The 27,940-nt window shown below is 44.3% G+C and overlaps 1 protein-coding gene across 2 annotated transcripts in view; it reads left to right on the top strand.

The window, feature by feature from the left end:
- Positions 1 to 27,475, top strand: part of LOC120916461 (carcinoembryonic antigen-related cell adhesion molecule 1-like) — a 102,850-nt gene extending 75,375 nt beyond the window's left edge. For both annotated transcript variants that reach the window (XM_040327438.1, XM_040327437.1), the window contains exons 7-9: positions 6,970 to 6,998; positions 17,310 to 17,369; positions 26,889 to 27,475. In XM_040327438.1, the coding sequence (XP_040183372.1) occupies positions 6,970 to 6,998; positions 17,310 to 17,369; positions 26,889 to 26,972 (173 nt within the window). In that variant the 3' untranslated portion in view covers positions 26,973 to 27,475. The remainder of the gene's footprint in view (positions 1 to 6,969; positions 6,999 to 17,309; positions 17,370 to 26,888) is intronic.
- The last annotated feature ends 465 nt before the right edge of the window (positions 27,476 to 27,940 follow it).

Below are 27,940 nucleotides of genomic sequence, written 5' to 3'. Positions count from 1 at the left end.
TCGAATTTGGGGGGTTGTAGCTCGATGACCAGAGGTCACAGAAACCCCACATTTGGGGGTAGGCATGGGAATAGCTACCCCACACCTGGTTAAAATATGGGACGGCTATCATTTATGGTTCCGGAGATACGGGCCTGCTTGCACAGCCTGTCAGAAGCTACATTCAGAGCGGCCAATATAAATACAAGCTGACACACTGCAGCAGACTGATAGGGTCACAGGGCTTATAATAATTATTTGTATATTACTCATGGTAATTAACCCCTTGCCACCCAGGCCAATTCTGACACTTCTCTACTACATGTAAAAATCACCATTTGTTTTTTGCTAGAAAATTACTCTATGGTGGTCTTTGCACTTTTTATGTTGCATGGTACATAGCTGCACGATTCTGGCTAAAATGAGAATTGCAATTTTTTTGCTTAGAAGATAGATCACGATTCTCTCACAATTGTTGCGGCGTAACATCATCTTTCACATTAAAAAAAAAAAAAAAAAAAAAATGGGCTAACTTCACTGTTTTGTTTTTATGGTTTTTATTATTCATTGAAGTGGGAAAATGCAGTGTGACATAACATATTGCAGCAATAGCCATTGTATTCCCTAGAGTCTCTGCTAAAATATATATAATGTTTGGCGGTTCCAAGAAATTTTCTAGCAAATAATATTGCTTTCTAACTTAAGAAACAAGTGTTGGACTTTAAGTGGTTAAATTTAGTTACAATGTTAGTTAGTTACAATGTTTCATTTTGTTTACAAACTTCGCAGACTGCCCAGATTTGTTATTTACACACAGAAGTGTATCCCTTTGATCTAAGAAGGAAGTGTCAGTTACAATGTTTCCTGTTAAAAACTTGGCAGACTGCCCAGATATTTTCTTTTGACAGCTGAAAGTCTCTCTACTTGTTATATGAAAGAATCAGCAAACTCTGCATTGAAGATCGTCAGGGGGGTTGAATCGAGATCACGATTTTTTTAACGATTAATTGTGCAGCTCTAGCACGGTATTTGCGCAGCAATTTTTCAAACATTGTTTTTTTAATGAATGAAACATTTTTTTCCAAAAAAACGTTAGTTAGTTAAGTTAGCACAATTTTTTTTGGTATCCTAAGCGATGCTTTACATTTTTTTAGGTTACATGTTTAGAGTTACAGAGGAGGTCTAGTACTAGAATTATTGTTCTCGCTCTAACGATCGTGGCGTATGTAACCTGTGTGTATCTGGCTCTGATACTACCAGTGCCTACCCAGCCACTGACTAGTATCTCTCCCCAGCCTGTCCCCACACACCCTCTCACCTGCTGACCTGTGGATGGGGGAATCACTCCTGCAGTGTTATTGTGTTCTGCCAGTGCGTACAATGATCAGTATTGCTAACTTTAGCTGGCAGCACTGATTGTTTTAAGAAAAAAAAAAAACAGGCTGGTTGTACTCAAGTTGATTAATAGATTGACTTGTGTAAAACCAGCTAGCCCATACATAGATTGACTATGGCTGGTCTCTGCATAATTGGCGTAATTTCAATCCATGTATGACCCGCTTAACCACTACTCAGTCCCTAAATATCCTTCCACTCCTGTACATAGTGCTCACTGTCATACTCTCCACACTCCTCTCCTGTACATAGTGCCCACTGTCATACTCTCCACACTTCTCTCCTATACATAGTACCCACTGTCATACCCTACACACTCCTCTCCTGTACATAGTGCCCACTGTCATACCCTCCACACTCCTCTCCTATACATAGCGCCCACTGTCATACCCTTCACACTCCTCTCCTGTACATAGTGCCTGCTGTCATACACTTCTCTCCTGTACTTAGTGCCCACTGTCGCACCCTCCACACTCCTCTCCTGTACATACTGCTCACTGTCATACCCTCCACACTCCTCTCCTATACATAGTGCCCACTGTCATACCCTCCACACTCCTCTCCTATACATAGTGTTCACTGTCATACCCTCCACACTCCTCTCCTATACATAGAGCCCACTATCATACCGTCTACATTCCTCTCCTGTACATACTGCCCACTGTCATACCCTCCACACTCCTCTCCTGTACATACTGCCCCATCATACCCTCCACTCTTCTCTCTGGTACGTACTACCCTCTGTCATACCCCCTCACTCTTCCTGTACATACTGCCTATTGTCATACCCTTCACACTCCTCTCCTGTACATAGTACTTTTTCCGTACCCTTTGTACTCCTCTCCTGTACATAGTGCCCACTGTTAGACCCTCCACATTCCTCTCCCTCACCTGCACATACTTCCCACTTATATACCGTCCATACTCATCCCCTTTGTCGCTTACCCACAAAAACAGTTCTTTAAAATTATACTGAATATCCTCAATGTTACCAGCTCTAGAATGGACACACTTTTGTTAGTTCAACTAAAGGAAATATCAGTTCTCATATTTGTTCTGCCCCATTATTAGTACTCATTTAATTTTGTGATTACTACTATGATGTATAGAGGAACATCGGGGATCTCAGCTACTCTAAATATAGCACTTATATAAAAAAGTGGCCCTGAAAATATTTTTTAAATGTTGGCAACTGTGCACTTAGGCACTGCCCAAGGGCCACCGTCCACCGGGTCAGTAGGGGGCCCCATGATGGGCTCCTGGGATCCTGTGGTAATAAAGCGGTAGTAAACTTTCCTGACATTACTACTTTTTAGAGGCCCTGGGGTAGGTTATGCCACAATGTACAAGTATGCACAGCATATTAGCACATTAGTGTACACTTCAATTTTCAGACTGAGCCCTCCAGTGCTGCGATGAATCAGGCGGGGCCTGGACACTTCCATCTTCACCCGGTCTTCCTTCTGGGTTCTGTGCCTTTGGTCACTTGCCTTGGCTGGGCTGCGTTCATGTCATTCCCACGCATTTATTTATTATTTATTACACCCCATTCACACCTCCGCGACAAAACGCACGATCTCATAGACGCCGTACACCTGCGGCATGAAAAAAAGTCCCGGACCCTTTTTTTCAGGCGGCATTGGTGTTCGGCCATACAAAGCAATAGGAAGGATTTGTAAAAAAAAAGTTACACTATTCGCGGCAAAATACGCGGCGTACGCGGCGTTACTTGTCGCGGAGGTGTGAATGCAGCCTAAAAGGCCCCACCAAAATCCTCAGCACCAGGCCCATGATGTTCTTAATCTGGCCCTGGCTACAAGCTGTGGCCATCTTGACTATTCCGTTTTTTGATGCCTGATTTTATTGGATGTTTGTAAGGTTTCTAAATAAAGAAATTTAATCTTCCTACACATGCTTCACTATGGGATTTTTCATGTTTATTACCTTGCTGAGCTTCACGTGATCTGGGAGCAGAGTGTGCATAATATGGTCACAATGTCGTTTGCATGAATTGGGAGTCTGCATCTGCAGCTCATAGAAACCTTGATGTGAGCTGTTTCACCTGATGCCAGGTGCTGAGGATTGGGGTAGAAAACACTGTGGTGCTGCCTGTATCATTCATCACACTGAAGCTGATGCAGGGCTTTCATCTGTTTCCTCATTATCTACTATATGGACTTTATATGTCATATTCAACATCAGATTAGCACTGCATAGTAATATTTTAATGCCTGGTATTTTAATCTTTGGTAATAGGGGGAGAAATAGTTGGTGTCGTTGGAAGGAATAGTCCCCCATTTTTGTTGTCAGTGGAAGGAATAGTGCACCATTGTTGATGTCAGTGGCAGAAATGATGCCCCATTGTTGGCGTCAATGGAAAGAATAATGCCTCAAGGGCCAGATAAAGGCAAGCAAAGGGCCACATCCATGGGTGTGCGCTCCATAGGGCAAGGGGGGGCAATTGACCCCCCCCCCGGAAAATCAAGAAGGTGTTGAAGAGTCTAGCGGCTGCGGGCTGTCTGAGCGGTCTCGACCCGGATGTCACACAGGCAAGCGAACAGAGTGAAGCCGCCTCCCCCTCCGGTGTTTATGTGTACACAGGGGGAGGGAACTTGCTGTGCCTGTGCCGCGCTGATGGCTGATCTGAGGTACTGAATGAGATGGGGGAGGGGGGTCCGCCTGTGCTGAAGGGGGGGTTTGTGCTGAATGTGGGGTCCATCTGTGATGAAGGGGGGGTATGTACGTAAAGGGGGTCCATCTGTGCTGAGGGGGGTCTGTGCGGAATGGGGGGGTCCATTTGTGCTGAATGGGGGGGTCTGTGCAGAATGCGGGGGTATGTGCTGAAGGAGTGTTCCATCTGTGCTGAATGGAGGGGTCTGTACATTCTCTAGGCTATATTCATATGGGCATGGATGTAGCTGAATTATCTCAAGAGCTATTTCACACTGCCAGCTGGCCGCGTTATCGGTAGAGCACAACTAAAAAGTGGCGCTTTAGCTGCGCTATTTGGCCGCTAGTGGGGGCGCTTTTAACCCCCGTTAGCATTTTAAGAAAGGGTCAAATGCGACTGTGTATCACCGCTGCCGAAGTGCCCCCCTCTGAAAAAATTTCAGCGGACACCCATGGCCACATCCAGCCTCAGGGCTGCAGTTTGGAGACCAGTGACATATGTGAACATTGTAGAAAGCACCAAAGTTGATCCACTTTGCAGAAATTAGTACAACTGCTCCTTGTTCGGGGAACTAGCGCCATCCATCTGGCACTTTCTCATGGCAGCCTCGAGGCATTGTGTACACTTTTAAGTGCTTTTCCAGATTGCAACATGGAGGAAATAATTTTCTGTAATTGAGCTCCAGTTTTATAAATAGCGGCATACTTTATTAAACTGATAATTCTATTTAGTTGGCAATAACAGAAGAAAAACAGGTCCGTCATAAAATAGGGAGGAGGAGTTGAGGTTTGCTGGTTAGTCATCTATTCAGTGTATTGCTGTTCATTTTCATATTTATTGGGTAACTAACGAGAACAACATTTTCACTTAATTTTTATTTGCTTCTATTTTAGTTTACAACACTTGGAACAAAAACAAATAAATACATATTGAAAAAAAATAAACAAAATAAAACAAACAAAAAACAGTAAACAAACTAGGAGGCCAACACACATACACCGCCTATGTTTCTCTTAATTACATCAACACTATTATTCATATAAATAACTCGTCACGTTCCCCTCTCCCCCCCATGTTATCTACCTCATCCTATATCAATTCACGGGAAGAACTCCTCCCTGCAGTAAGACCAACAGTCTTATGTTTACTAAAGGAATGTGTATTATGTGGCAGGTGAGAATAATTGTCCAGATTTGGTTTCTAACTGTATATAACAAGCTGAATTTACCATTAAAGTGTTCATTCGTTTGGAACCAAAGAACAGAGCTTGTGTCTCGTTATTCTGGGGAATGGAATGGGTCCTGTCTGCTGGATTGTCGGATAAGCTGTCTTGGGTTGGTGGAATGGAATATCGTAAATGGTGTTAACCCCTAAACCGTTACAGTCGCGAGTCTGCGCCATTTCAAAGCATGACATGTTTAAAAAACATCATCTTTCACATTATACAAAAAAATTGTGCTAACTTTACTGTTTAGTTTATTTTTTTAAATTCATGAAAGTATATTTTTTCCCAAAAGATTGCATTTGAAAGATCGCTGCGCAAATACAGTGTGACATGAAATATTGCAATCACAATTTTATTCTCTAGGGTCTATACTAAAATATATATATATATACAAGTTCAAATCCATATTTTTAGCTAGAAAATTACTCCCAAACATTAAACACCAAGGCCCAGATTCACGTAGGGCAGCGTAACTTTGTGCGGGCGTAGCGTATCTCATTTACGCTACACCGCCGCAACTTAGAGAGGCAAGTGCAGTATTCACAAAGCACTTGCGTCCTAAGTTACGGCGGCGTAGCGTAAATAGGCTGGCGTAAGCGCGCGTATTTCAAAGTAGGCATGTCGTGGGCGTGTTATATTTAAATTAAGCGGGACCCCATGTAGATGCATGGCCGAACGAACAGCACATGCGTGCGCATGCTCAGTATCACGTCGAATTTTCAAAGTAAATTACGCCCGCTCAATGCTTAGGCGACGTGAACGTAACCTACGCCCAGCCCCATTCACGGACGACTTACACAAACGATGTAAAATACGATGCTGTTCGTACGTTTCCGACGTCCATACCTAACATGACTTACTCCTGCATTATGAGGGGTAACTTTACGCCGGTCCGACGCCTTACGTAAACGACGTATCTTGATACGCCGGGTTCACGTACGTTCGTGAATCGGCGTAGCTAGCTAATTTGCATATTCTACGCGGAAATATACGGAAGCGCCCCTAGCGGCCAGCGTAAATATGCACCCTACGATACGACGGCGTAGGAGACTTACACCGCTCGTATCTAGGCAACTGTGAGGCGTATCTAATTCTATGAATCAGGCGCGGAGATGCGACGCCTCACACTCAGAGTTACGACGGCGTATCTGGAGATACGCCGTCGTAACTCCTTTGTGAATCCGGGCCCAAATGTCAGAAATGGGCTTAGGCATGAAAGGGTTAAGATTTAATTTTTCATCAGTATGACTATATTTTGTGTGTGTTCTTGAAGCCCCGATGAAGGGGGGGAGTGGTATTGCACCCGAAACATGTCTTTGCTTTTTTTTTTTTATATATATAATTTTAATTATCTTGGACTCTTATCTGGTTTTGGTCTGGCATTCTCCATTTTCTTAAAAAAAAAAAAAAAAAAAAGAATTAAAAGTTTATTATTCTGTTCAATTAGTCATGTGATTTTAAATTCTTTTAGAAATGCATCTAAAATTCATGTATTTGGACTAGATTATTTTCCAGAGTGTTGCTTTAAAATAGCTAAAATAAGACATCCATGTACTGAATTGGGCTCTTTGTTAGTACAGACGGGACTTGCAGCTAGAAATTTGGATACATAATCACTTCTGCCTCGCAGCTATGAACCTGTTTAGTTATTAGGGGTATAAAGTGTCTCATATTAATAATGGCCTTTATCTCTATTTAGGTCAGACCAACCCCCCAGAAGCAGCTCCGGTAAGTCAACATATTGTTTTTATAATTAATAGTAATCTCCTATTTAAGCAGTACATACACATGATAGCACACCATGTCATCTGTTTGTATGTGTCTAGGAAATGTTCTGCAAAAAGACAAAAAGAGGAAAAAGATGGGGAAGTTGTGGGGCCATGTTGCACAAGCATGAAAGAGGGTTCTGACCATTAGATCCTGTTTTTGAGTGTTCCTTTTTAGATTCTTTATCAATTGTTTAGTTAATGCAAGAAGTTAGAATATATATTAAAAAAAAATTCCTTTAATATTTTACTGATCTTAAAGCCCAACTCAACTTTGAGTTCAAATCGGTTAAAATCATTGCATCAAAACAAAAGGCGTGCAAAGTCTTAGGGCCAGATTCATGTACAATTGCGGCGGCGTAACGTATAGCATTTATGTTACACCGCCGCAAGTTTTACGGGCAAGTGCTTGATTCACAAAGCACTTGCCTGTAAACTTGCGGCGGCGTAGCGTAAATTCGTCCGGCGCAAGCCCGCCTAATTCAAATGGGGCGTGTATCATTTAAATTAGGCGCGTTCCCACGCTGAACGTACTGCGCATGCTCCGTTTTGAAATTTCCCGTCGTGCTTTGCGCGAAATTACGTCGCACCAACGTAATTTTTTGAACGGCGACGTTCCTATTCACGGACGACTTACACGAAAAAAAAAAAATTAAAATTCGACGCGGGAACGACGGCCATACTTTAACAAGGCTAGTCTAAATATAAGCCACGAAATAGCAGCCGTAACTTTACGCCGGGAAAAGCCGACTAGCGACGACGTAAGAGAATGCGACGACCGCGCGACACCTTCGTGGATCGCCGTATATACAGCTAATTAGCATACGCGACGCGGAAAACGAAGCGAACTCCACCCAGCGGGCGCCAAAGTATTACACCAACGATCCGAAGGCGTACGAAGCCGTACGCCTGTCGGATCGAAGCCAGAAGCCGTCGTATCTTGGTTTGAGAATTCAAACTAAAGATACGACGCGGCAAATTTGAAAGTACGCCGGTGTATCAGCAGATACTCCGGCGTACTTTTTCTGTGAATCTGGCCCTTAAAGTTTCGTTTCTTTAGCTGGCAGCCAGAGCCTGAGTAGAAAAGGCTGTCCCCTGCCAGCATGCTTCAGAGAAAACTCTTACTCTATATTGAATCCGTGATCTCTCTTCAGAGCTCTGACATGTCCCCTTTTGAGTCAAAGCTACAGCTCTCCAATCACATGGGAAGTGAGCATTGCTGGTTGAAGAGCTATAGGTTTGACTCAGAAGGGGATGTGTTGGACCTCTGCAGTAAGGGTTGCCACCTCATACCTTTAAAACTGAACACATATTAATTACACAGGTTCTGTGGCTGATTAAGGTGGTAATTAAACTCACTTGGTGCCTTATCTGCATTAAAGCGGAGCTCCACCCTAAAGTGGAACTTACGCTGATCGGAACCTTTCAGGGGGGAGGGGGGTGCAGGACAGGGAGGACAGGTATTTGCACCCACTTCCGGCCACACAGTCTCGGGCAGACTGCGGGCAGAACGTCACCTCCTGTCCTCCCCCCGTTGTGCTCTGGGAACACTCGGCTCCCAGAGCACAGCGGGAGCCAATCAGCGGCACAGCGCAACTCGCGCATGCGCCGTAGGGAACCGGGTAGTGAAGCCGGAGCGCTTCACTTCCTGGTTCCCTCACTGAGGATGGCGGGGGAGCAGCAGAGTGACAAGCGATCGCTCGTCCTCTTCTGCGGACGGCGCTGGACTCCAGGACAGGTAAGTGTCCTAATATTAAAAGTCAGCAGCTGCAGTATTTGTAGCTGCTGGCTTTAAACATTTTTTTTTAATGGCACATCCGCTTTAAAGTCGCCTTAGCACCTGTGCAATTCATATGTGTTTGGTTTTAAAGGGATGAGGTGGCAACCCTACTCTGCAGATAAACCACTGCTTCTACACTGAGGGCAAGGATATGGTACTAGCAGAGGTTAGGATGGCAGGGGTATGGTACTGGCAGGAGACAAGGTGGCGGGTATGTTACTGGCAGGGGACAGGCTGGCAGGGCAATGGTACTGGCAGAGGACAAGGTAGCAGATATGTTAATGGTAAGGCAGGGGGTATAGGCTAGCAGGGGTATGGTACTGGTAGGGGACAGGCTGTCAGGGGTATGGTACTGCCAGGGGTTAGGCTAACAGGGGTTTGGTACTGGTAGAGGACAGGCCGGCAGGGGTATGGTACTGGCAGGGGACAATTAAGCAAGTATGTTACTGGTAGGGGACAGGCTGGCAGGGGTATGGTCCTGGCAGGGGACAGGCTGGCAGGGGTATGGTCCTGGCAGGGGACAGGCTGGCAATGGTAGGTTACTGGCAGGCAATGGCAGCTGGTGCTTAACATTTTTTTTGGGGGGGGGGGGGGGGGGTGGAAAAAAAAACTGAAAAATTCTGAAAAAAAACACATCAATTGCTGCCTCACTGTGCCATCAAATGTAGCCACTGTGACCATCAATTGCTGCCACTGCGCCCATCAAATGCTGCCACATCAAATGCTGTCACTGTGCCCAAATAGTGCCACTGTGCCCATCAAAGGCTGCCACTGTGCCCATCAAATAGTACCACATCAAATGCTGCCACTGTGCCGCATCAAATAGTGCCACATCAAATGCTGTCACTGTGCCCATCAAATAGTGCCACTGTAACCACCCGCAATGCTTTGCACTCGCAGGTCACTTTTTTTGAACCCTAATAGAGCCTATGGGCCGTATTCACGTAGCTCGGCGCATCTTTATACCGGCGTAGCGCATTTCATATGCGCTACGCCGACGTAACTCAGTGAGGCAAGAACAGTATTCACAAAGCACTCGCTTCCAACGTTGTGACGGCGTAATGTAAATTGGCCGGCGTAAGCCCGCCTAATTCAAAGTAGGAAGGAAGTGGGCGTGATCCATTTAAATGAACCGTGACCCCATGCAAATGAATGGCCGAACGAACGAACGTCCCGTGGACTCTTCCCAGTGCGCATGCTCAGAATCACGTCGGACCTAACGCCTAAGATACGTCGAATCACTGAACGTAACCTACGCCCAGCCCTATTCACATAGTTCTACGTAAACAACGTAAAATACGACGGCTGTTCCGACGTCCATACCTTTGCATGGGTTGCGCCTCCTATATGAGGAATAACTTTACGCCGGACGTACGCCTTATGTAAACGGCGTAGATTACAGCGACAGGCGCAAGTACGTTCGTGAATCGGCGTATCTAGGTCATTTAAATATTCGATGCGTAAATCAATGGAAGCGCCCCTTGCGGCCAGCGTAAATATGCGTCCAAGATACTACGGCGTAGGAGACTTGCGTCAGTCGGATGGAGCCAAAATTCAGGCGTATCTTTTTTCAAGAATCAGGCGCAGAGATACGACGGTGCATCCGTGCACTTACGCGGCGTATCAGAAGATAAGTCGGCGTAAGTGCTTTCTGAATCCGGCCCTATGTCTCTAATCAGGTGCTTAAAAAAAAAAAAAAAAACACCATTGCAATGCAGGCGCCCGGCGTCCGAAAAGTGTTCAGACGCCTGAATAGGGGTTGACTACAGTGGCCATGGATAGATTCATGCAATGCATGAATTTATCCATTATACACAAAGGGGGTGGCTGAAGAGAGGCAGCGTCACCCGTTCGCCATAATGGATGCAGTGCCACTGCTGGTAGGAGACAGACTGGCATGGGTATGGGACTGGCTTTTCTAATCAGGTATCACTGCTTTCTAAAGAAAACAAACTGTAAGAAAAATTGTATTGAGTAAAATCTGAAATATGCAGCTTGGTTTATAATATACTATAAAATTAAGTAACTACTAAAATGTATCCATTTAATTTGTCTAAAGAGGATAAGCCTGTCAAAAAGGAGAACCCTTGAATTCATGATAAAATCTTATTTCAACTTCCTCTTAAATTTTAACGCTTTCACTGCCAAAACCATTTTTATTTTTTTAGTTTTCAAAAGTGCACATTTAGCAAACGACACAATTAATTAAACATTTGCAGCTACCATGGTTAAGTAGAATTCCAGGTTTCATATTACCTGTTTGAGCCAAGCTGGCCTGAGCAAACTATTTCCATTTCTAAATGGCAAAGCATTTTCTGATGTCACCACGTCGCCTTTGCATTTTGAGTGGCACCTGTGTCGGGTAGCCAAGTAGCAGCGCAGCCCTTTGGCATGGGACCTGGAATCTAGTGGAGATCACTGGGGTAGGAGTAGCTACTAGAGTGCCCCCAACATATATGGTACAATGCAACTGTGAAATCCATGCCTTGAATTATTCTTTAACCACCTCAATACAGGGTACTTTCACCCCCTTCCTGCCCACTGCCCAGGCCAATTTTCATAATTCAATGATAATTACTCAGCCATGCAACACTGTCCCCATATGACATTTTTATCATTGTTTCACAGAAATCAAAGCTGTCTTTTGGTAGTATTTAACCACTTGCTGACGGCCGTACGACTTTGTACGGCCGCAGCGCGGCTCCCAATCTCTAACAGGCCGTCTTTTTACGGCCGCCCCTTTGCACGTTCCCCGCGCGCCCTCCCGAGCGCGCAGCGGGGAACTGCTGTGCTGGCCGTGTCCCTTGGACACAGCCAGTCACAGATCGCCGTGAACGGCCAATCGGAGCGGCCGTTTCCTAGGCGATCTGTGCGGCCAATGAGAGATGATCTCATATGTTTACATATGAGATCATCTCTCATTCCCGGCTCTCGCAGACAGCGGTGCTGTCAGGGGAGAGAGGAGACGGATCTGTGTCTTTTGTACATAGAGACACAGATCGGTCACCTCCCCCAGTCACCCCCCTTCCCCCACAGTTAGAACACTAATATTAGGGTACACATTTAACCCCTTCCTCACCCCCTAGTGTTAACCCCTTCCCTGCCAATCACATTTATATAGTAATTAGTGCATATTTATAGCACTGATTGCAGTATAAATGTGAATGGCGCCAAAAATGTGTCCGATGTGTCCGCCATAACGTCGCAGTCCCAATAAAAATCGCAGATCGCCGCCATTTCTAGTAAAAAAAAATAAAATAATAATAATTCTGTCCCTTATTTTGTAGGCGCTATAACTTTTGCGCAAACCAGTCGCTTATTGCGATTTTTTTTTTTTTTTTACTAAAAATATGTAGAATACGTATCGGCCTAGACTGAGGATAAAAAAAAAACGTAAAAAAAAAATTGAGCTATTTATTATAGCAACAAGTAAAAAAAATGTTTTTTTTTTTCAAAATTGTCGCTCTATTTTTGTTTATAGCGCAAAAAATAAAAACCGCAGAGGTGATCAAATACCACCAAAAGAAAGCTCTATTTGTGGGGAAAAAAGGACGTTAATTTTGTTTGGGAGCCACGTCGCACGACCGCGCAATTGTCAGTTAAAGCGACGCAGTGCCGAATCGCAAAAAGTCCTCTGGTCAGGAAGGGGTTTAAGTGCCCAGTAAGGAAGTGGTTAATCACCACTGTTTTTTTTTGTTTTGTTTTTTTTTTGCACTACAAATGAAAAAAGACTGAACATTTTGAAAAAAAGTAGTTTTTCTTCATAAATTTGGACCAAAATTTATACTGCTACATTTTTGGTAAAAATAACCTAAATTAGTGTATATAATTTGGTCTTTGTAAAAGTTAGAGAGTCTACAAGCTATGGTGACAATCATTTAAAATTGATCACACCTGATGTACTGACGGCCTATCTAATTTCTTGAGACCCTAACAAGCCAGTACAAATACCCCCCAAATTACCTTTTTGGAATGTAGACCATCCAAGGTATTTAGTAAGAGGCATGGCGAGTACAAAGTACAAGTACAAAATATTGTATTTTTTTCAAAATAGTCGTTATTTTTTTTATATAGCGCAAATAATTAAAACCGCAGGGGTGTTCAAACACCACCAAAAGAAAGCTCTATTTGTGCGAATATAACAGACTTCAATTTTGTTTGGGTACAACGTCGCACGACCGCGCAATTGTCAGTTAAAGCGACGCAGTGCTGTATCGCAAATAAATGGCCTGGTCAGCCATTATCCAATTTAAGATCAGGCCTTCTTCTGACACTTTTTGTTTACAAGTAAAAAACATATTTTTACCAGAAAATTGCTCAGAACCCCCTAAACAGTATACTGTATATGGCCCTAGAAAATAAAATGGTGGACTTTGCAAATTTTTATGTCACACGGAATTTGCACAGGTGTTTTTCGAATGCAATTTTACACACTACTGCATAAATAAACTTTTATGAATTTCAATGCGCACAAAGACAATAAAATACCCAAATTTTGGCAAAAAAAAAAAAAAATTGCACTGGGTAAATAGATACTAAACATGTCATGCTTTAAAATTGTGCACATTTGTGAAACTTCAGTATTTAACCGCTTCAGGAGGATTTGGCTGCCAAACGAGCGGGCCACTTTTTGCGATTTGGCACTGCATCGCTTTAATTGACAATTGCGCGGTCATGCGACGTAAATCCCCAACAAAATTTACATGCTTTTTTTCCCCACAAATAGAGCTTTCTTTTGCTGATATTTCATTACCTCTGCGGTTTTTATTTTTGGCGTCATAAATAAAAAAAAGCAACAATTTTAAAAAAAATTCAATATTTTTTGCTATAATAAATATCCCAAAAAATATCCCAAAAAATATAATTTTTTTTTTTTTCCCTCAGTTTGGGTCGATATGTATTCTACATATTTTTGGTAAAAAAAAAATCACAATAAGCGTATATTGATTGGTTTGCGCAAAAGTTATAGCGTCTACAAAATAGGGGATAGTTTTTATGACATTTTTATTATTATTTTTTTTTTTACTAGTAATGGCATCGATCTGCGATTTTTTTATCGTGACTGCGATATTGCAGCAGACACTTTTGATGCTATTTTGCAATCATTGTCATTTATACAGCGATCAGTGCTATAAAAATGCACTGATTACTTTGTAAATGACAATGGCAGGGAAGGGGTTAACCACTAGGGGGCGATGAAGTGTTAAGTGTGCCCTAGAGAGTGATTCTAACTGTGTGGGGGCTTAGCTACCAGTGACACGACACTGATCACCGATGCAGGGCCGATCCTAGGGTCACAGACGCCTGGGTGCAGAAATATTTCTGGCGGCCCCACATGGGCGTGGTCATCTTACCAACTCCTCCCCTTTACACATGTTTCTATGGCTACGACTCAAGCACAGAGATGCTCCCCTAAAAAGTCTTCATTAGTGTCCCCCATCAGAGTCCCCCCCAGCAGGTTTCCCCTATCGGAGCCTCCCAGCAGTTGCCCCCCATCAGAGCCCCCCACTGCAGGTGTCCCCCATCAGAGCCCCCCCCCCCACAGCAGGTGTCCCCATCAGAGCCCCCCCACTGCAGGTGTCCCCCATCAGAGCCCCCCCCACAGCAGGTGTCCCCATCAGAGCCCCCACATTAGGTTTCCCCATAGATCAGTACCTGTCCAATAGATCCCTGTAGCTCGGGCGCACTGGGAGCAGAAGCACATTACAGGGGGCGGGGCATACGTGGCATCTTTGGTTACTTGGAGGGTGGCACTCGGAGAGCATTTCTGGGAGTAAACGGGATGATTGGCAGCAGCTCTGGCCAACCCAGAAGCCTCTCATCACACCGCCTATGGGATAAGAGCCAACACACGCAGAGGGGGCGGGGCAGACAGGAGACTGCTCCATGCACACAGGAAAAATTAATTAGTGGAGCCTAATGCCGAAACGTGTTCCAGTACTAGGCTCCACTGTGGTACCCAGCCCGGATTCCGGGGACAGCGGGAGGTATGCGCTCTTGTCAGTTGCCAGCAGAGAGAGCAAGTGGGATGGGGAACCACTGACAAGGAGGAGGGAGGGGAGCACTTTGGAGCTTTGGCGCCCCACCTCTGTGGCGCCTGGGTGCGGAGCACCCCGTACACCCTGCCTAGGATCGGCCCTGCACTGATGTCAAGGAGCAGAAGATCATTGTCCTGTCACTAGGCTGAACAGGGAGATGCCTTGTTTACAATGGCGGGCGTCTACGGGTCCCGCGGACACGGTCACAAAGCCTGCGGTGGGTGCGCCCACAGATGTTGATGTTGCAATGGAACACTATTGGGGATTTTTTTTGCACTGGTACAGATGTTGATGGGACACTGGTACACTATCACAGAGGTTTTGTGCACTGGGACACTGGTACAGATGTTCATGGCACACTTGGACAGGGACAGGGGTGCTTGATGTGGAGATGGCTGTGTACTGTGTGTGGATGGCTGCAGTATGTGTGATCTCTATGTAACCGAACACTAAAATCAGTTACACAGAGATCCGTCATAAGCTGCAGCATCCCCCGCTCCCTCGCACTGAGCTCTGTTTGATGGCTGTAACTGGACACAGCCATCACGTGATCGGGAAGGCTAGTCACAGCGCCCATGTCCTGTTCTGTGATGTTCATCACAGAATTGCGCTGCTGTGTGACCTCCCGTTCTAACCGACGTATGGGCACGTCCACTCAGAATGGGGAAGCTCCCACCTAGCCATTTTATACATTGGCTGGGTGGGAAGCAGTTAAAGAAGCGCATGTAAATCCTAACAATGATTTTTTTTTACTACTGCCTTTTTGGTATGTTTATTATTTAAATGTGTTTTGCTAGATCTGTTTTGTAGGTGCTTGTTGGGTAGGTGCAGTGTGGTGTGGCAGGCAGTAAACAGACAGAAGTTGATTTACTAAAACTTGAGAGTGCAACAGCTACATCTACAACATTTAATTGAACAAGCGGAAGTCAAAAGCTGATTGTCTGCTATATAGAGCTGCACCAGATTTTGCTCTGTCCAGAATCCCAATTTATAAAGAACGTTGTATTGAACAATAGTGAACAGAAGCTCACCATCCAGAGCCACGTAAAATATGCAGCGAATTGACCGTGGTCAAAGACTCTGGGAGCAAGGTGCGGCTTGGCCAGTCTAACCCATATGGGAAGCTTCCTGAAGCAGTAGACTTCGGGCCAGATTCACGTAGAATCGCGGCGGCGTAGCGTATCATAGATACGTTACACCGCCGCAAGTTTTCATCGCAAGTGCCTGATTCACAAAGCACTTGCGAGAAAACTTCCGCCGGCGGCCTCCGGCGTAAGCCCGCGTAATTCAAAGGGGCGTGTGCCATTTAAATTAGGCGCTCTCCCGCGCCGGACCTACTGCGCATGCTCCCTTTTGAATTTCCCGCCGTGCTTTGCGCGAAGTGACGTCATTTTTTCGGACGGCGACATGCGTAGCGTACTTCCATATTCCCGGACGTCTTACGCAAGAGGGAAACATTTTTAAATTTCGACGCGGGAACGACGGCCATACTTTATACAGCACATACGTGTGCTGTGTAAAGTTAGGGCACCTAAAACGACGACTAACTTTGCGACGGGAAACTAGACTAGCAACGACGTAGCGAATGCGAAAAACCATCGTGGATCGCCGTAACTACTAATTTGCATACCCGACGCTGGTTTATGATGCGAACTCCCCCCAGCGGCGGCCGCGGTATTGCATCCTAAGATCTGACAGTGTAAAACAATTACACCTGTCGGATCTTAGGGATATCTATGCGTAACTGATTCTATGAATCAGTCGCATAGATACTCTGAGAGATACGACGGAGTATCTGACATACTCCGTCGTATCTCGGCTGTGAATCTGGCCCTTAGTTCCTGCTCTCTCCCTACTCCTCCAGAACCTTTCCCTGTTGCTGCTACTGTCCCTAACCTGTCCACTTGCATAAAACCACTCAGGGGTCAGTGTTCTAAATAGACTCCGTCTGACCCAAGATGGTCGCATGGGGTATGTGCATCCAATCGGATAACTACCTAAGAGACAAAGGAAATCAGAGAGAGACCGCTTCTTTCAACTTCCTCTCCCATCTGCATTGCTTCTGTGGATGAGCGCCACCTACAATGGAGAACATAGACTGCATCTGCCTACAAGCTTATAATGTCCTATCTTCTATGCCTGTGCTTTAATGTTGTATTGTAAGGTAGCATTGCCGCCACCTCTCTCTTCTAGAAATTACAGAATCCCCACCTCCAGGGGAGACAGGGAGAGGTCCTGTATTCCGAATATGTTTCCTGTTCTTGGATTACATTTCTGATCTTCTGTAGAGATCATACAGTGAGTTAGAGTTGTCACACGAGGACAGGAACTGTATCACTGGCAGGATCACAAGTAAAAAATTAAAATAAAGATAAAAATGTACATTTATATTTGTGTTTTGATACCGTTTCATTCTTTTAGTTTGCATTTTTTTATTGTTCATTTCTCATTTCAGGAACCTGAGCTACAGTATGCTGATATCGTTTTTAGCAAAAACATGCCAAGAAGACAGCAGGTAACACCATCCTTTTGACATTGACAATTACTAAAAAATTAAAACGTTAATCGATGAAAAAAAAATATTGTAAATTAAAGTGTGACCCAAGGCAAAACTTAAAAAAAAAAAGTTTTGGATGGAGGAGAGATTAATTAGAACGCCTGTCAGTATTTATTACTGTCTGTGCCCCTGTTCGGATGATTCACCCTATTTTGTCTTTACAATTATCATTTAAACTGTGTTGTCCCCAGAAAAGTAATAAAGAGGATATCTTCTGATGTGGACACTAGTTCTAGTGACCTGGGGGGGGGGTCCCAAGAGATTCCCAAGAGATTCCCTTCAGATTCCCTTGAGATTCCCTTAATTTGTATGGAATTCCTCTCACTTCCTGTTTGGCTATGGGACAGGAAGTGAAGGGAAATCTCTCCAATGGGACACAGATGGCAAAAAAAACGGAGAGGGGTTATAACCCTCTCTTACTCTATACAACATGAAAAGAAAAAAATGAACATTCAAAAGTCGAACATCTGATCCTTAAATTTCTTTAACCACATATGGGATCCATGGGAGAGCTCTCCATTTGATCTCATGCTTGTGTAGACTATGCTTTTAATCTAAACAAATGTATAAAACCTCCTGCGCTGATGAATATGATAAATTGTGAGACAATTCTACAAGAAAATTTTAAAACAAATAACATATTCTTCAACCAATAACCGGCTGCTAAAAAATAAATATAAACCCTTACTGTGTTATTTAACCCAGGACCCTGCATTCACTATATCTGATCTCCCACAGTCAGGCATGTACTGGCCATTGGGACTACAGGGAGGTTCCCAGTGGGCCGTTAACTCAGCGGGCCGGTTTTGGTGACATCTTGTCAAAGTAATGGCTGTGCGGCCCAATAATTTGAGCACCGCTGTACTGCCTATAAGAGAAATAAAGTCGAACTGCTAATGGCCAGTGTATAGGGGGGGCTTGGGTGGCCATCGAGGTTGGCTGGCTGGGGGGGTGGGTTTGTCTGGCCGGCCGGGAAATAGGAGAGACCTTTCATCTGCACTGCCCATCACCTTACTTTATAGTGCGCAACCCAGGTCAGCTTCAGCGCCACTGCATTGCTGAAAGGCAGCCAATGGCAGCCAGATGTGTCAGGCATGGCACATGTGTCAATTTTCCCTATCTAAAGGTGAACATTATGCCAGTGTTTCCCAACTCCAGTCCTCAAGGCACACCAATAGGTCATGTTTTCAGGCTTTCCATTATTTTGCACAGGTAAATTTGATCAGTTTCACTGCCTTAGTAATTATCACAGCCGTTTGATCTGAGGGAAATCCTGAAAACATGACCTGTTGGTGTGCCTTGAGGACTGGAGTTGGGAAACACTGCATTATGCCATTATCACACACCACCATTCCTGGCTCCAGCTGGTGTGGCGTGAACCACCTCTGGGCCTGCCCCTGCAGAGCTGCAAGAATCTCTGCTCCGGTGTGGCTCCTGTCCCCCTAGACTGCACTGACGCGCTGCAATATACTGTGGTAAACCAGCACTAACACACTAAAATATACTGCGTTAAATGTGCTTCAACGCACTAAAATATATTGCATTAATCGTGCACCTATGCACTGAAATATACTGCGTTAAGCATGCACTAAGGCACTGCAATTTCCTGCGGAAAATTTGCACCAAGGCACTGAAATATACTGCATTAAACGTGCAGTAACACACTGAAATATACTGCATTAAATGGGCAGTAACACACTGAAATATACTGCATTGAACGGGCAGTAACACACTGAAATATACTGCAGGAAACCTGCCCTGACAAAATAAAATAAAAATTAATGGTTGCACTATCACTAGATTCACACTAAAGTAAAAGTGAATGGTCAAACTACACTCACACTGCACTATCACTAGATTCACACTAAACTGATATTCTACACTGATGACAATAGAGTCACAATAGCACACTAACTCGCTAGTAGCATCGAGCAGAGCCCTTTTCTATCTCTCTCCATGCTAATATCACACTGGAAATGGCCACTATGGGTAGAATATTTTTATAGTGTTTGGTGCGACTAATGCCCTGTACACACGATCGGTCAATCCGATGAGAACGGTCTGAAGGACCGTTGTCATTGGTTAACCGATGAGGCAGACTGATGGTCCGTCGCGCCTACACACCATTGGTTAAAAAAAACGATTGTGTCAGAACGCGGTGACGTAAAACACAACGACGTGCTCATAAAAATGAAGTTCAATGCTTCCAAGCATGCGTCGACTTGATTCTGAGCATGCATGGATTTTTAACCGATGGTCGTGCCTACTAGCGATCGGTTTTGTCATATCGGTTAGGAATCCATCGGTTAATTTTAAAACAAGTTGCCTTTTTTTTAACCGATGGTTAAATAACCTATGGGACCCACACACGATCGGTTTTGACCGATGAAAACGGTCCATCAGACCATTGTCCTCTGTTTAACCTATCGTGTGTACGAGGCCTAAGAGCAATGAGCCATGATTGGAGTCATCATCACAGCGTCCAATCATGGCTCTGACAGTGCTATGTGCCCTGATTGGGCAAAGCTTTAATTGCTTCAGCTAATCAGGGCTTCCAATGCACTGTGCAGTGGCGCAGTGCATTGTGGTCAATCGGCGGGCCAAACAAACAGTGGAAACCCCCAACAATTCGGGTGTATTTTGAACAGGCAAACAGCCAATGTTCGGCCCAAACTCATGCTTGGGCCAAACCGTTAGCCGAACTCTATTCAATAATATAAATTTATATTATTGAATTAGTACTGTAATTTTTATTTTGTTATACTGTATGCTTTTAATCTGTCACTTTGGTTAAACATCTTGGACTGTATATTCCATTCTGTTTTGCTGGTGTGAAAAGTGAGTTCATTCTTTCTTTTCGAATTTCAGTTTAGCATTATGTCATCTATGCAGATCTGGGCGCTACAGCCCAGACCGGTTACTTTCTTGCTTGCTCATCATTTATAATTTAACTTTTACTAAACTGCATGTCTAGTACATTCTATTACAAATTAGAAAATATTGTTTGTTGATCATAAATGTGATTTATATCTCAGCAGGTAGCATTTCTTAGAATACCATGAGTAATCTTGCTCTGTTTATTTTGTCAGTTTCAGCGGGCAGGGGTTCCTCTACCCAGCAGCTGTTGTCACATTTTAAAATTGCCTGCCCAGCCGCCTCATTCATTCACAGGAATCTGTGAATGAGAAAACTACAAGTCCCATCTACCATAGCCGTAGACAGACTTGTAGTATGAATAGGCTGTGAGCACACTCGTAGTCCATTTACACGTCTTCTAGCTTGCAAACTGAGAGTCCGTACTGAGGTATGGGCTGAAAGCTGCAGCCAGTGGGGTAGATTCAGGTAGTGCCACGCACTTTTTACAGAGGCTCTGCGTTACGTTTTTATGCTACGCCTCCGTAAATTACTTGCGCTACGCTTGATTCAGGAAGCAGTAGCTCCGTAATTTGCGGAGGCGCTCCATAAAAATGGCCGGCGTAAGCGCGCGTAATTTAAATGATCCCGTAGGGGGCGTGGATCATTTAAATTAGGCGCGTTCCCGCGCCGAACGTGTAGTGCGCATGCTCCGTCGGGAAACTTTCCCGACGTGCATTGCGGCAAATGACGTCGCAAATGACGTTGCTTCAAAGTGAACGTAAATGGCGTCCAGCGCCATTCACGATTCACTTACGCAAACAACGTAAAATTAAAAATTTGCGATGCGGGAACGACGGGTATACTTAGCATTGGCTGCCCCTGCTAATAGCAGGAGCAGCCTTATGCAGAACCCGACGAACGCAAACGACGTAAAATGCGTACGCAGGGCTCGCGTAGGGTTGTGAATCGGCGTTAGTATGCAATTTGCGGCCATCGTAAGAATGCAGCCTACGATACGCCGGCATAAGAGCCTTATGCCAGCGAGCTTTCTGAATACAAAAAAGTCGTTACGCTGGCACAACTAAGCAATTGCGCTGCATCACTATGGTTACGCAGACGCAATTGCTTTCTGAATCTACCCCACTGTCTGCAGGAGTCTGACATTGCACTTGCAATCTGCTGATCACAGGTGCAATACTTTATAACAATAACAAATGCATACTTTTTAACCAGCAAGAATATGTACATTTATTATTTTTTGTAAACTTGTTCTTCAATGTTCATTTTAAGAGAGTCAGAAAATGACAGCAGAGTAAAGAAAACTCAGTCTTGTGCGGAGAGAGATACAAGAATAGATAAATAAAAAAAAGCAATAGAGATAAGCGAGAAACAGAGAAGACATTTGGTACAAGAAAGTTTGCTAAAGTGTACTGTATGTAAATCCTAACAATCAACTTCTATTTTCTCCCTCACATTCTGTTAAATATACTATTGAACATGTTTTATTACATTTGTGCAGCAGTGATCATTGTATTCTGCCAGTGGGGAGGGCTCCCCGCCAACAGAACACAGTAGCGCTGTGGGAGGGATTCCCCCATCAACACTGACTGTGTTGATGGGGGTGATTGGGTAATTTCCTTTCCTTTTTGACCCGTGGCTGAGGGAAAGAAGATTGCACAATGTATGGCCTTACATTCGGTAGTGATGTGGGAGGAACACTATCCCTAAGCTCATCACTTTTTGGAGTTGTCACCTGATTTACAAAAGAGATACGACGACGTATCTCCTGATACGCCGTTGTATCTCTGTGATCCGCCCGTCGTAACTATGCAGGTGATTCATAGAATCAGTTACGCATAGCTAGCCCTAAGATCCGACAGGTGTAATTGAATTACACTGTCGGATCTTAAGGATGCAATTCTAGGCCGGCCGCTAGGTGGCGAGGCCATTGTGGTCGGCGTAGAATATGCAAATGACTAGTTACGGCGATTCCCGTACGTCCGCGCTGCCCGTCGATCTAACTTTACGTCGTTTCCGTCAAGATACGCCGCGTAAAATTAGGGCTGAGCCCTAGGTGTTCTAAGCCATGTTAAGTATGGCCGTCGTTCCCGCGTCGAAATTTAAAAAACAACGTTGTTTTCGTAAGTCGTCCGTGAATGGCGCTGGACGCCATTTACGTTAACGCCGAAACCAATGACGTCCTTGCGACGTCATTTAGCGCAATGAACACGCCTAATTTAAATGGTGCCCGCCCCATTTGAATTAGGTGGGCTTGCGCCAAGCGAATTTACGTTACACCGCCGCAAGTTTACAAGTAAGAGCTTTGTGAATCAGGCACTTACGCTGTAAACCTTTGGCGGTGTAACGTAAATGGGATACATTACGCTGCCGTGGAGCAACGTAAATATATTAGAATCTGGCCCATAGTTCTTGTCTACTGAAGGTTGTATGAACCAGTCAGTTCTGATGGTTGGGTTGGGGTTAGAATTTCTTGTTTGTGTGTGTGTGTGTGTGTGTGTGCATATATATATATATCGCCGGAGTGCTGCTCCCGCTGATGAGGAGTAACTGGCCACTCTCGGAGACCATGTAAGATCCCACAGCGCACCAGCCTCCACTTCTAAATGTAGCATATTCTTATCTGCTTAGTTCTTTCTCTTCTTATTCAGAACCAAAGGTACAGAAGTTCACCTCCCTTCTCTTTCCTCTCCTCCCTTATGTCCTATTAGGCTACTATTTCAATCTTTCCACATTATTAAGCATCATTCACCCCAGTAAACCTATAATATTTATAGGAATGGAAGAGAGGGAAGAATAGAGGGCAACACATGTGGCATATGCGCATGTTCTGCTCCAAATTTTCTTTAAAAAAAAACATATCACATTGAATTTATAACACTTGTGGGGATGCACTGCAGAGCCCCATTGATTTTCCACATTTTCACAATGCCGTAAGTAACTCTGTTCTCATAATTTCATTTACTGCTCTGATTCATTGATCTACAGTGATGGCACAAATTCTGGCACACAAGCCCTTGCCGTGTTTAGCAAATGCCTCACCACTCATTGTTGATATTTATTGTTAGAAAGGGGACTGAGGTGAATTAGGCAAACTGCTGGATTCTGGTCAAGGCATAGACAAGTAAGGTCTTTGTTTAAATTGCATACATTTTGCCAGCAAGGGCATATTTGGGGGCAAAGGCAGAATAAGTGGAAAATTGCCCCCTATCTTCTCCGCAACGCCAGCAAGTGGGGTCTGCGTTTGAATTCATACAATGTAATTTCTCGGGTGATCTATACCAGTGTTTCTCAACTCCAGTCCTCAAGGGGCCCCAACAGGTCATGTTTTCAGGCTTTCCAATATTTTGCACAGGTGATTTAATCAGTTTCACTGCCTTAGTAATTACCACAGCTGTTTCATCTGAGGGAAATCCTGAAAACATGAACTGTTGGTGCGCCTTGAGGACTAGAGTTGAGAAACACTGATCTATACCACTGAGTTAATAATTTATATCCTGATTCTTGCATTCTGGATGATATAAATGATGCATATGCATACAATGGAAAATAAAGTCTCTTTGCTCATCAGAGATTGATATGTTCAATTATTTTCCCATGCGACAATATAAGAGGGAATATATAATTCCGGAGGTGCTATCAATTCTGCATATGCCATCGAAAGGCCTTGTCTGATGATTTGACCTGACGCGTATAGTTGTTCAAAGACAGTATTCTCCTCCACTGCTGTTGGTGCAAATGATAGTGATAATGTCGTAGTTGAATTGCCCACCATACCTGAAGAAATGGTGATAGCATTGACTGGATATCAGCTATGGATTTTCATCTTCCTGAGTCCCTAAAGTTTTGCATTCTGATTTTATTCATTTCTATGAATCAATTAAATTTAAGGTCAGTTAATCCTGGTGTAAAATCTGGGTTCCCAATCACTGGTGTCATAGTTCAACAACATGGAGCATCTGATCCCCCTAGGTTTAGTTGATCACGCCTCTTTACAGGTATTGCCAACAATATGATGTTCCTTTACCTGGTTTGGACATTTATTACATGGTAACAATGGAAGGGCCTTAAGAGGGAAAGTCATGGTGGATTGTTCAATAGATAGCCAACTCTTTGACCCTGTGTGGTTACACCAGTCTAAGACTCTATATAGATGTGCTGCTTGGTAATGGCGGAGATCTAGAAATCCCATGCCCCCACATTTTTTAGGCATAGTAGTGAATCTGCCTTAATCCTGGGTGGATAATCTGCCTATATGAACTGTATAAATTCCAGCTTAATATGACTTAGTAAGTTAGCATTAGCTGGAATTGACACAGTCAGGGTCTGAAATGGATACAATATTTGAGGCATTACATTCATTTTTAAAATAAACATTTTCCCAAACCATGTATGTGTCAAGTTCCGCCATGCCCTAAGATCGCTTCTGATATTAACAAGCAATTGTAGGAAATGATGCCAGAACATATTGGTTATGCACTGTGTAATCTATGGGCCAGATTCATGTAGGAGGGCGTAACTTTGTGCGGGCATAGCGTATCCTATTTACGCTACGCCTCCGCAACTTAGACGGGCAAGTGCAGTATTCACAAAGCACTTGCTCTGTAAGTTGCGGCAGGCGTAGCGTAAATGGGCAGGCGTAAACCCGCGTAATTCAAATGTGGAAGAGGTGGGCGTGTTGTATGTGAATCAATCGTGACCCCACGTAAATGACGCGCCTAACGAACGGCACATGCGTGCGCATGCTCAGTATCACGTCGAATTTACGCCCTAAGATACGCCAGGCCCAATGCCTGTGACGTGAACGTAACCTACGCACAGCCCTATTCACGTACGACTTACGTAAATGACGTAAAAAGATACGCTTGCCGACGGCCATACTTTGCATTGGCTGCGCCTCATATAGCAGGTGTAACTTTACGCCGGATGTAAGCCTAACGTAAACGGCGTAGCGGGTGCAAGTACGTTTGTGAATCGACGTATCTACCTAATTTACATATTCAACGCGTAAATCTATGGAAGCGCCCCTAGCGGCCAGCGTAAATATGCACCCCAAGATACGACGGCGTAGGAGACTTACGCCGCTCGTATCTTGGCAACAGAGAGGCGTATCTGATTCTATGAATCAGGCGCACAGCTACGACGGCACAGATTCGGACTTACGACGGCGTACAGCAGACATGTTTGGTCGTGAGTACGGGGCCTAAGACGCTGGAGGGATGATTTTACATTGCCCTCTATGGAGATGGTTCACATCTCCACGCCGAATGCCGTACACCTGCCGCCTGAAAACAAGTCCCGGACCTTTTTTTTCAGGCGGCTTTCGGCGTTCGGCATAGGAGATGTAGACCGGGGGGTAAGCTGCATTCACAATCCAAATCGCGGTACAAAACGCCGCAATTTGTCGCCGCAATTCGCGGGACAAAACGCCGCGATTAGGTACGCCAAGGTGTGAATGCAGCTTTAGGGCCAGATTCACATAGAATTAAGTTGCTCCTGGGCAGCGTAACGTATGTGATTTACATTACACCGCCGCAGGTTTACAGCGTAAGTGCCTGATTCTCAGAACTCTTACCTGTAAACTTGCGGCGGTGTATCGTAAATGCGCTCGGCGCAAGCCCGCCCAATTCAAATGGGGCAGGCACCATTTAAATTAGGCGCCTGTTCCCGCGCCGAGCGTATTGCGCATGCTCCGTTGGGTAAATTACCCGACGTGCATTGCGCTAAATGACGTCGCACCGACGTCATTGGCTTAGACGTTAATGTAAATGGCGTCCAGCGCCATTCACGGACGACTTACGCAAACAACGTTGTTTTTTAAATTTCGAAGCGGGAACGACGGCCATACTTAACATGGCTTAGGACACCTAGGAGGTAGCCCTAATTTTACGCGACGTAACTCGACGGAAACAACATAAAGTTAGATCGACGGGCAGCTTGGACGTTCGGGGATCGCCGTAAGTATTCATTTGCATATTCTACGCCGACTGCAATGGCCTCGCCACCTAGCGGCCGGCCTAGAATTGCATCCTTAAGATCCGACAGTGTAATTCAATTACACCTGTCGGATCTTAGGGCTAACTATGCGTAACTGATTCTATGAATCAGACGCATAGTTAGGACGGCCCTAACACAGAGATACGCCGGTGTATCAGGAGATACACCATCGTATCTCTTTTGTGAATCTGGCCCCCAAGTCTCTTGCCACCCATTTAAACGAGAAGCTAGATTCCAAAGCAGGGAATCTAGCTTCTGAAACTGTTAGATTCATCGCCTCAGATTTTGCATACTTAATTTTCTAGTTTGATAATTGTGAATCCATACTTCAGTTTTAACACTTAATATTTGAAAGAAAAAAAAAAACTGTGCAATTTGGGTCTTTCTTCCTCTTTTTCGTGGTAAATGTTTCTGTGAAAAAAGCTAAAATAGATTCATCCATTTCACAACCTCTTCTTTTGCATATTTATACTGTATGTGTGTCATGTGTACATTAAGTTAAATATTTCGATAATAATTAAAAATGTAAGCTTATTAAAATGACTGTATGGATAAATAATAATAGGTCAACTCTGTATTGAAAGCTGTCTCTGTATTTTCTTTCAGCCCCCTCCTGATGTGCTGTATGCAAATAGAGCCGACCTGGTGCGCCCTCAGGAGACCGTGTACTCCGACCTAAGACTAAACTGATCTTGGCCACCTTGACTGGAAATGCAGCACAATTTGTTTGTGTCTTCCTGTTAGTGTCACTCAACTCTCCATCATCAGGACTCGGGATGATGTCCCTTTGTGCCACTATGAAGGATTTACGAGGTCAATGGAATGTTTACAGGAAGTGTTCACAACTAGGATCTGAAATCTTGGCTTAACTTCAGTTCTGAATTCATGCTCGATTTCCAAGTCAATATATGTAGACCACAGAAGTGTGGACAGAACTGAGATGTAAAGCCAAACTGTAGATGCAAATAACCGGTATGGACTATGAACTGTTGCTGGTTAACGTGTGTATCTGAAGTCATGTTTACCGTTCAGTAATTGATTAACAAAATTGTAACTTTTTTTTTTGTATTATTTTTTTTTAACTGGAACCAATTAGGGGGCATTCATACTTTTTCCTGCAGTAAAATGCTTTCTGTTTACCACTTAAAATGCATTTCAAATAGAAATCTAATTTAGATGTGTTTTTTTTTTTTGCATTTATTTTTACAAAAGAACATGCAGTATTTTTGCACACTGGGGGCAGTGGGGGGTAGCGGTAAAGCGTTGCTAGTTTTACCACTAGCCGGGCGCTTTTAATACTCCAGAAGGGGTTAAAAGCACCCGCTTAGCGCTGCTTTTAAGGCGGCACCCATTCATTTCAATGGGCAGGGGCGGTGGAGGAGCAGTGTATACATTGCTCCCCCACCGCCCCAAAGATGCTGCTTGCAGGACTTTTTTCCTATCCTGCAAGCGCACCGCCCCAGTGTGAAAGCACTGGGCAGCACTGAGAGGTGTTTTTTGTGCGCTATTTTTAGAGCAAAAATGCCTGAAAAGCACCCCAGTGTGAAAGGGGTCTAAAGAGTTTCTAAACCAAAAGAAATGTAATATATTGCAGCTTACCACTCCTTGGATACAGTGGCTGCATTGGTTTTCTTTTTGTTTTCAGGCTTGTTTCCCCT

The sequence above is a fragment of the Rana temporaria genome, chromosome 10 (genome assembly GCF_905171775.1).
Source record: "Rana temporaria chromosome 10, aRanTem1.1, whole genome shotgun sequence".
Taxonomy (NCBI): Eukaryota; Metazoa; Chordata; class Amphibia; order Anura; family Ranidae; genus Rana; species Rana temporaria.
This window is presented reverse-complemented; position numbering and strand designations above follow the sequence as displayed.